Below are 10,140 nucleotides of genomic sequence, written 5' to 3' on the forward strand. Positions count from 1 at the left end.
AATGATTTATACTTTTTTTTTTTTATGTCTTCCTCGCGTTTAACGCGAATTATAATCTAATATAAAAGTCATTTTAAATTTGATAAGAAGTCAAACCATAAAAAATATCTAATTTTAAAGGTAGAAATCTAAACCAAAATTTAAACTATATAAAAAATAACAACTATATGATATTTTTACAGCTGTTTCATATTTTTTTTACCAAACATCCACATCCACATCACATTTTATTTGTTTATTTTAAGCTTAATTCACTTTTTCTATTTATATTATCTTATTCAATTCCATTCTTCTAGCATACACGATATGCTTGGCTCCATATCATATTTGAGCAGAATAACTTATATTTGGCGATTATTGCTGTTTTTTTACCAATAATATTTATGTAAATCAATTCCCCAAAACAGACCTTACTAAAAAAAAAAATAAGAAAAAAAAAATTAAAAATTAAAAATTAAAATAAATAGAGGGGAGGAGTGGGCGAGTGGAGGGTTTTCGAAAGCTTCTTATATCTCTTCTTCTGGTCGCGGCGGATTCCATCGCCACTAGTACTCATCACTCTCCTTCGAACTGCGTGTAACTGTGTTAAACACGAACGGATTCACAGATTCTTGCTTTGTTGGGAGTGGAATCGCTGGTGGTGCGGCGGCGGCAGCGTCGAGTTTAGATCTGATAAGAACTATGGGTAGCAGAGGCGGCGGCGGAGGTAATAATGGCGGAGGAGTACAAGGAATACCGGCGGCGTCTAGGAAGATGGTACAGAGTCTCAAGGAGATTGTAAACGGAGTCTCGGAAGCTGAGATCTACTCTGCGCTTAAAGATTGTAATATGGACCCTAACGAAGCCGTTAATCGGCTCCTCTCTCAAGGTGAAAAAGAAATTGCTTTTCGTGCTTTTGAATTTCTCATATCTTGTTTTATTTGTTACGATGATAATCTCTAAAGATTTCACAATAGTTGTCTATTTTTTTTATTTGTCTCGTTCTCGCACTACAAAGTTTGAAGCAGGTTCCCTTGTCATACAAGCAAAAGATTATTGCTTTTGTGGGATTTAGGGTGTCTATCACTGCAAAAAAATAAAATTTAGAGGGTACTCAAAGAAACTGGAACTCTCTATGTGTAGAAATATTCAACTACATATATTCTTTAAAATTTCCTTTTCATGAGTTGATCATGGAGATTTAGAGCATTGTATGTCTTTTAAGTGGGTTTTGTTTTGCTGTTTCTAAATATGAGAAAAACTAGATTGATTTATTAATTATTATAGCTCTTTTCCTATACTTTTTTTTTCCTAGAAATTCAGTAGCAAGACTTTTAATTTGGAGGATCTTCTTAATGTATCATGGTAATGAAAGGTTTAAAACCAACATATGGCTCTGGATTTTAGTGGCAATTTCCAGAGTGTGTTCTTACCTTTATGCCTTTTGTATGATCTTTTCTAACTACTCATTATATATTTTGATATACAGTGATCCTGTTTTTGGGTAAACACAAGTGATTCACATGAAACCTCTTCAAAACTCTTATGTTTTTTTTTCAAATTAGTGGAAAACAATAAGTAGTACCATATGCAAAGTCCATCTTGTATATACATAATAAGTTTAAAACATCACTCCTAACATGAAATTTCTATTTTCATATTTTAGATCCTTTTCATGAGGTGAAGAGCAAGCGAGAAAAGAAAAAGGAGGTGTGTAGAGTTGGATCAAGTCCTATCCCATTAACTTCATTATATGTTATTCAATTTCTCATTTACTTATTTACTTATCACTTTTGTTTTTGTTTAGTTTAAGGATACCACAGAATCCAGGCCTCGTGGTGGTGGTAGCACTTCAAGCCGTGGTGGCAGAAGTGGTGCAGATCGTTATGCTGCACGTGGTGGTTCAACACAATTTAGCTCTTCTGGTATAAAAGTTGATATATATTTGTATGGTTTTATGTAAACTTGAATATATATGATTATGCATTAATTCTTATTTAATGTGTTCTTTTGTAGAATCTGGTGGTTTACATGGGAAACCTAGGAGGGAAAATGGGACAAGTTCTTATACAAGCTCATCTGCTCCAAATTATGGGGTTTCTGCAACTAACACAAATCGGAATCCACCAACTTTCAGGTAACAATGTTATAGAGATGAATGATGTTTAAATATTATTTGATAAAAGCAACACTATGATTGAGGACAAATTGTAAAAAGGTCGGACTTTATGGGGAAAGCTTCTTTCTCCATTACTTTCTCTATTCAGTCGTTCTTTTTGTATTTAGTCAAAAAGAAACACCCATATATAGATCATGTGATGCCATGAAGAATTTACTTTTTCTAAACCGAATCAAACTAAAAAGTTGTATTTTGAGTTTTAAAAACCGTTTTCTTCGGTTTTCATCTTGTGTTTCTTAATCAATCATGTTGATAAAATTGAACAACAAAACTAATTTACTAAATAATAATAGAATAAAACTTAAACACTATTCTCTATCAGTTAAAACTTATACATAAAGCAAACATCTTTTGTCTATTTTCTATTGGGTTGCTTTTCATATAATACAAAACCAAACTTAATCTCAATATTTTTTTCCCAAAAACCAAACTGTTTTTTTTTATAAACCAATTCATTTTCTTTTTGCACACCCTAATGGTTTTGGCTTTGCTAATGTAGTGGTTCTATTGGCTATGAAAATAAAGCATCAACTTTCAGTGCACCCGAGGGTCCCACAACCGTTTCACAACAACCTTCCACTGGATATCAATCTGCATGGATGGGTGGTGTCCCTGGTCAAAAGTCAATGGCTGACATTGTGAAAATGGGTAGACCACAAAACAAGACATATAACACTAACACCTCTGTTACACAGCCTCCATCAACACATTATGAGTTTGAAGAATATGGTTCTAAAGCTCCTGAAATCCATCAAGAACATGATTCTGTTTCTCCTGTTGATGATTGGCCCTCAATTGAGCAACCACAAACAGTTGGGATACAAACAGTGGAGCCTCATGTAGAGCCTGAAAATGTTGGACATTTGGATTTGCAATATGAGAGAAATGATCATCAGTATGTGGGTGATCATACAGATGAGGTTCAAGGTGAAGATGAAGGTGGTTTTGAAGATCATACTACAAATCATGTTGAAGATACATCTGGAAGTGTCCCTGTTTATGAGAATGATCTGTATAAAAAAATGGACTCTTTCCATCATGAGGATAATGCTTTTGAGCACAATGAAGGTATGTCACTACATTCTTAAGCCCTTTTTATGATGATGTTCTTTTTTTTTAACAAAAATAGTCTTTGACTTATTCAGTTGAAGAAGGTGATGTGTCAGCAGCTTCAGTGAGTGCAAACATGCAACAACTTAACATACAAGAAGAGAGCCACGTGGATGAAGAAGAAGAGGATATTCCTTCTGTAGTAATCCCAAATCACCTTCAAGTTCAAACTGCTGATTGCTCACATTTAAGTTTTGGAAGCTTTGGTGCCACAATGAACACTGGATTCCCAGGATCTTTCACATCCAGACAGATGAGAAGCAAAGTAGAAGAGCCTCCTGTTGAGCCAGATACCCAATCTGTTGGACCTTCTGAAACCAGGTAAAAATAATATGACAAATGACATAAATACCCTTCTCATCCTCATCATGGTCGTTCAGCATGAGTGGATTGTGACTAATGTGACCAAAAGTTAGTTGGAAAAGGATTACTTTGGATTTCTAGTGTGTGCAAAAGATGTAAATACCCTTTGGATTCCATTGATTCTTTATCTAAAATTGTAAAGTTCCATCTGCAGAAATCCGGAGTACTACAATGATGAGTCTATAATGACATCAGAAAGCAATCAAGTCAGATCAAATTATGATTTACCTTCTGCTTCACAAACAGAGGTGTTAAAGCAAGAGAATCCTGAAGTGACACATGGCAATCAATATAGCTTCTCTTCATCGACACCTGGACAGGGTTACACCTTTGATACCACTCAGCTATTGAACCCTTCTTTCCCTCAATCTCAGACACTTACACAGATGCAAACTCCAACTCCTTTCTCAAATGTCATGGTAATAATAAATAATAATAATAATAAACTAATAATATAGATGAATTTTTTTTAATCTACTTTTACTATTTTCTCACCTTTTTTTATATATTTCTGATGCAGCAAGCTGCATATACAAACTCATTACCAAGCACATTGTTAGCAGCAAATGGTCATCCTGTTGGAGAATCTGATCTTTCATACTCACCATTTCCTATTAGTCAACAGATGCCTACTAAATATGGTAGCTCAACTATTTCAATGGCAGAGGTATTTCACTATTTTAATTAACTAGATATCAATTATCATTATCAATATCATATCATACATAAAATTACAAATTTACGATTTTGTCCAGGCTTTGAAAACGGGTGTTTTCTCATCATCTCAACCAGCACAACAACAACAACAACAACAAACGCCACCTGGAAACACAATCCCAACGGGCCCCGCTCTCCCGCAACAACACCTTACAGTGCACCCCTACTCCCAACCTACACTTCCATTAGGGCCTTTTGCAAACATGATTGGGTACCCTTTTCTTCCTCAAAGCTACACGTACATGCCATCTGGTTTTCAACAAGCTTTTGCTGGAAATAGCACGTATCATCAACAGCTGGCAGCTGTTCTTCCTCAATATAAAAACAGTGTTTCAGTCAGCAGTTTGCCACAGTCTGCAGCTGTTCCTTCTGGTTATGGTTCGTTTGGAAGCTCAACTGCAATTCCTGGGAATTATCAAGTTAATCAGGCTGCGGGTCCCGCTGGATCCACTTTAAGTTATGATGATGTGTTGAATGCTCATTATAAAGAGAACAGTCAGTTGCTATCTCTTCAACAGGTATTTATTTCTCTTTTGTAGTTTTGCTTACCTTAGTGTAAAAAGACGTAACAATTTATATTTATTTTTACAGAATGACAACTCGGGAATGTGGGTACACGGAGCCGGGTCCCGGACAATGTCAGCTGTCCCCGCCAGCACATACTACAGTTTCCAGGGTCAAAACCAGCAGCCAACGGGGTTCCGGCAAGCTCAGCAGCAGCCATCCCAGACATACGGTGGTGCCGCTTTAAACTACCCAAACTACTACCACTCCCAGGCGGGGATCTCGCCGGAGCACCAGCTCCAGCAAAACCCGCGTGATGGTTCTCTTGTGGGTGTGGGTGGGTCCCAGGGACAAGCAAAACCACAGCAGCAGTCACAGCAGCAACTATGGCAGAACAGCTACTAATGGATGGATGGATGGATGAAGGAATGAATGAATGGGAATACCTGACTCAAAGGGTTTTTCAGGGTCTTGTAATGAGTTTGAAAGTGGGGTTAATTCTTCAAGTATGAAATAATGGAATGAAGTAAGAGAGTGTATTGCTACACACTTGGTTTTAGCTGCTGCTGCCCTGTGCCTTGTTGCCTTGAGAGAGGTTGTATTCTATTCGGTTAGTTTGATGTAGGGACGTGCGTGCTAATTCTCGTTAGTTTTGACTTTTTGTTTTTTGTTTTATTGTTGGTTTTTTTTTTTAAATGTTTGTTTTGTGGGTTTTTAATTCCTCGTTCATCGTCAAGTGATTTATAGTATTTGATGGTGATTTAGCTGTCTTAAATATGGTTTTAATATCGTGCTGTTTTTTTTTTATATAAGAAAATGTAGTATTTTCCTTATTTATGTTGTGCATGTTGTGTGCGTCTATAAAGGCTGGCTAGAACCTGTTAAGAGTCTAAAGGTGTTAATGACTTAGAGTGACGTGATTTAATAGGCTAGAATTATTCTGTCTCGTTTGAGTCTCTGAATCTGAACCATTCAGCTAAAAGTGAGTTTGAAGCTATTCATTGGACCATATATGGAAATGTGCTACTGGGACTTAGTTTTTCCGATAGTTATTGGAGTAAGAGATTTGTAGATTAAAGTTTAAAATAATGGTTTTTCTCTTTCAACAACCTTAACAATTAGCATTGAATCAGCTCTTTTAATGGTTTAGTAATGAATCATTTGGTTTCTACCAAACAATCTCTTAAGGATGCAGGGTTTCCATCATATTTCCCACTTCTTTCTACCACTAGTCGTATTAGTGCTATAGCTTTTCCTTATCTCTTTTTACTCTTTTCATCTCACAACATATTTTATATTGTAAACTCATATTTCTCATACCTTATGACCTATTCAATTTTTTATTTTGAAACAAATACAAACTCAATAAAATCATACAACACTAATTCACAAAATACTAACTCGGTGAAACACATTTATGATAGGTACCTACATCTCCGTCCACCTTAAGAGTGATCATGTGATGTTTATGTTTCGTTTTGACTTAATGCGAATATATGATTAATATAGGAAGAGAAGAGGCTTAATGACTTTGATGGGGTTTTTCCTTAACGCTTTGTAATGTGCACTACTAAGTTGCTTTGTTGGATCAATGAAAATTTTCATAATGCATAGACCGTTAATATAGTTTTAGTGAGTTTAGTCCATTTCATTGAAACCCCAACTACTTATAAAAAACCAATAAGTAACCTCGAGAACTCTTAGCAAAGTACTTAACAATTGAATCATTTAATATCCAATGTTGCCCCCAAAAGCCGTGATTATCTTATTAATCTATTATGACACAATCGTTTGGTTTCAACTCATCTGTACATTGCCTGATTAAGTCAATCAGTTGTGTCATTATGACTATTTAACCAGAGTCATCTCAAAAAACTTATATGGAAAAATAAAAATAAAAAACATATTCATCATCTTTTCTCACTATAAACAATAAACAACATTCATTGAATAATATTCAAATTCAGCAAAATGGTGTACTCAATACAAAAACCAAATTTATACCCTATAAGAAACACAACAAGAAGAATAAAAGATTACCATGCATATCTAACTCTCAACAAACCACTGCATTTGATTTCCATATTCTTCCCAAACTCTATCATCATCATCATCATACACTGAAATTAAGTAATTAATTTAAAGTCAGAATCTTTCAGTAATAAACAAAAAAGTAACAATCTTTTTTCTTTATTAAGTTCAAGATCTTATTACTTAAGAAGAGATCTTGTAAGATGTTCCCGAGCAGTTGCCAATGCTTGACTTATTGTCTGCAAACATAAAATTAGTAATATAATCAGTTAAGCTATTTCACTTAATACAGAAAGATTGTCTTAATAGAGAAAGTCATGGAATTAAGGCTTTCCCATTACATCCTAACTTTCTACATATTTTTCCTTAATTTTCTCATATACTTTATAAACATCATTTATCCATACAAGACTTAATTAAGAAAAAAGAAAAAAAAATGCACCTGTTCAGATAGAGGAGCTCCAGAATCTACACTGTGGCTTGCAACCTTTCCAGCAATAACATTTGCATCTGTTTCCAGGATGATTCTACAAAGCATAGTAGCAAAATACTTGCATGTTTTTACTCATAATAACAACATACTTAAATTTCTTTACCAATAATAGCAATATGTAATTCTAACAAATGTAACCAGTTTATATGTTTCAGGTTAAATGTTGCTATTATAGGTAAAAAATAAAGTACATTGCCTATATTGGTAGTGAGAGTAAATACTAAAGTATGTTGCTATTTTCCACAATTTGCGCTAATATTTATCGATTAAAGTTGAGATCTTTAAAAGCTTACCCGCCATCAACAATTTCATCAAGGCACAATAAAATGAGATCTAGATTTTCAAGAGCCTCCTTCTTATCCACATTGCCCCTGTAAAACAAAAGTTTATTAAGATGATTTTACTTTACTCAGTATTTTTTTTTATCAAAAAAGTAGATGAAGTAATCGGATATATTCATTTCAAAGTACCTAAGTAAAAGACCAACTGCATCAAAGAAACCTTGAAGAACTGTGGATATAATGAGCTCATTTTCCTCATCACCTCCAGTAACAAAAAAGTGAAGGTCTTGAGCAAATTTGTAGATGATTATGTTGTTCTCAAACATTGTTATTTCAGCTGCAATTAAATCCAAGATAAATGTTTCATATTTTGCATTTAACTTTATACTAATTATAATCTCAGTTAAGTTATAAGCACATCAATGAAAGGATATATGAAAAATATAAACTATAAGTACATAAAGAAACAGAGACTTTAATACTTACATTCTGTTCGTGCATTTGTCTTCTGAGTCTTGGTAAACACAGACTTTTCAAATGCTTCCTTAGAGCTATTAGTTGGCCAGTCATCTGTATAATACTTCACAGCTACACGCAATCCTTCTGAATCCAAAAGTAAAATGTTCTTCACAGAAGGGCAAGACTCCTACAACAAGACGCATCAAACATAAAGATATCTGAAGCCCCATCAAAAATTCGTAACAATGCAGCATATATACATCATGTCAAAGTTCTACATTTTGCAACAACGAAATCTGTAAACAGATTAAGACTTTCCATTAATAGGAGTGGATCTAAAATTTATTGACAATGCCATCGTTAGAATTGAAGTAATTAGAACTCTTATTTTGAAAAGAAAGGTTGCATTAGTGCAGATCTGAGCCCCACAAATCTTACAATTCCTAGAACTCAACAACCAATCGATCACAGATATGAAACAGCAAAACCCGATAACAGATCTTAGAACAAATTCGGACCTCCAACTGACAAAATAGCTAATTGATCGCTAAATTTGGATAAATCCATCTTTCTAATTCACAGATTGATATTGAGGATAATTGAAAATGGCGAATGCAGTTATGATCGAAGAGAAACGAAAAAGGGTAAAATGAATCGACCAATATAATGGCAACAATGTGTAATATAGTAATCAGATCTGATCATTCACTTACCATTGGAGAGAGATTCTCGCGTCAAGATTTATCGGCTTTAGTTTCTCGTGGCAGATTCAGATGGTACAAACTACAAAGGCGACAGATGAAGAAAGCGAAGAGTATTTGTAGGGGAACAAGTTGGGTGGGAAATCTCAAAATGACCACCATATTTTACGTATTTTACATATTCACCCCTTCTAGTTCATTTTCTTTGCATTTTTCCAATTTTAAAGCACCATCGAGGTTTTGCACATTTAATTCGGTTTGACGGGTGTCTATGAGGGTGCTCCACGAATTATGATTTAAAATTATTTAAACAAATTTGATATCGTGAGCATATGTTAAGTTTAGAATTCACTAATTGAGTCATTTCTGTTTTATTCTTTACTACTGTTTAGTTGCAGTGGGCTTTTCCTTCACACATTAGTTTTGTAGATTGATGAATAAACCATCGAAAAAAAAGAGCGAGGTTGCTTTGTGAATGAAGAAAAAGAAAAGAAACGAGAATTAACCTTATTGATTACCAGAGTGGGAAGGTTGTTCAAAGGGTAATCTAGTCTTCTTGTATGATTAATTATAAGGAAATTAGTAAACTAACTATTATAAATAATTTTTCTTTTTAGTTAAAAAAAATGAAAACTTTATTCCAAATGCTTCGTTCCAAAATGTTCTTGGTAGTGTTTAACGAGGGCCGACTCAACCAGTTTGATGGCTCGAAGAGAATCAAAACTTTAGGACCCTTTGACTACAAGTCTGCAATCTATCTTTGCAGAAACAATCTATAATCAAGAGCATAATCAATCCTAATGGACATATAATTCAAGTGAAATTTGACAAGATTAGTAAACCTAATATTGGGAAGCTAAAGCAGAAACATGGTGGAGATGTTCAAGATAGTGAAAAACAACACTTATTGACATATATTACCGTTTATGGCTATTGGAGAAGGCCTCAATGGAGAAGGAAAAAGCCGAACAACAGAAGGAATGACCAAAGCAGCCTCGTGCCGTTAATCAGAAGAAGTATTTCAACAACGGTTCAACTTCACAAAATTTGTATTTAGAATTAAAGAATGGAGAGGAAGAAGATAGAAGTTTAAGCGCCTCATTTTTTTGATGTTACGATTAGCTTAGCGCCTTAGCCGATTAGGGACATACATGGACTCCTTGATTTGTGGGGCCCTCTAGATGTGGGGGCCCTAAGCCCTAACTTTGTTCGTATAAATATAAGGCTGATCATTTGTTTAATATCACAATTTTTCAATCAAATGTTTGATTTAAGTCATTGTACATATTTCATATTTATTATGTTTGTTTAATTTTTGTTATA

The 10,140-nt window shown here is 34.4% G+C and overlaps 2 protein-coding genes across 2 annotated transcripts; one reads left to right on the plus strand and one right to left on the minus strand.

Annotated features, from left to right (window-relative positions):
• The first annotated feature begins 480 nt into the window (after positions 1-480).
• Positions 481-5,627, plus strand: LOC145004399 (uncharacterized). The gene is made up of 10 exons (XM_078963308.1): positions 481-868; positions 1,646-1,689; positions 1,787-1,904; positions 1,996-2,116; positions 2,658-3,226; positions 3,304-3,589; positions 3,786-4,050; positions 4,152-4,298; positions 4,387-4,866; positions 4,940-5,627. The coding sequence occupies exons 1-10, from the start codon at positions 682-684 to the stop codon at positions 5,255-5,257; spliced, it is 2,535 nt and encodes an 844-aa protein (XP_078819434.1). The 5' UTR covers positions 481-681; the 3' UTR covers positions 5,258-5,627.
• A 1,120-nt stretch (positions 5,628-6,747) lies between these two features.
• On the minus strand, positions 6,748-8,941 carry LOC145003766 (coatomer subunit zeta-1-like). Its single transcript, XM_078962679.1, has 7 exons — positions 8,830-8,941; positions 8,144-8,303; positions 7,847-7,994; positions 7,670-7,747; positions 7,326-7,410; positions 7,067-7,122; positions 6,748-6,972 (listed from the first exon to the last, which is right to left on the minus strand). The coding sequence occupies exons 1-7, from the start codon at positions 8,830-8,832 to the stop codon at positions 6,966-6,968; spliced, it is 537 nt and encodes a 178-aa protein (XP_078818805.1). The 5' UTR covers positions 8,833-8,941; the 3' UTR covers positions 6,748-6,965.
• Between the last annotated feature and the right edge of the window lie 1,199 nt (positions 8,942-10,140).

This window comes from Lactuca saligna, chromosome 7, assembly GCF_052625555.1.
Source record: "Lactuca saligna cultivar CGN05327 chromosome 7, ASM5262555v1, whole genome shotgun sequence".
NCBI classification, from domain to species: domain Eukaryota; kingdom Viridiplantae; phylum Streptophyta; class Magnoliopsida; order Asterales; family Asteraceae; genus Lactuca; species Lactuca saligna.

Bases quoted from the DNA above. Each gene is read 5' to 3' on its own strand.
- LOC145004399 (XM_078963308.1), top strand. From the start codon at position 682: ATGGGTAGCAGAGGCGGCGGCGGAGGTAATAATGGCGGAGGAGTACAA. The intron at 3,590-3,785 runs GTAAAAATAATA...TTCCATCTGCAG, and splicing joins GTTGGACCTTCTGAAACCAG to AAATCCGGAGTACTACAATG. The intron at 4,299-4,386 runs GTATTTCACTAT...GATTTTGTCCAG, and splicing joins CAACTATTTCAATGGCAGAG to GCTTTGAAAACGGGTGTTTT.
- LOC145003766 (XM_078962679.1), bottom strand. The intron at 7,995-8,143 runs GTAAGTATTAAA...ATTTAATTGCAG, and splicing joins GACAAATGCACGAACAGAAT to CTGAAATAACAATGTTTGAG. The intron at 7,748-7,846 runs GTACTTTGAAAT...TTTGTTTTACAG, and splicing joins GCAGTTGGTCTTTTACTTAG to GGGCAATGTGGATAAGAAGG.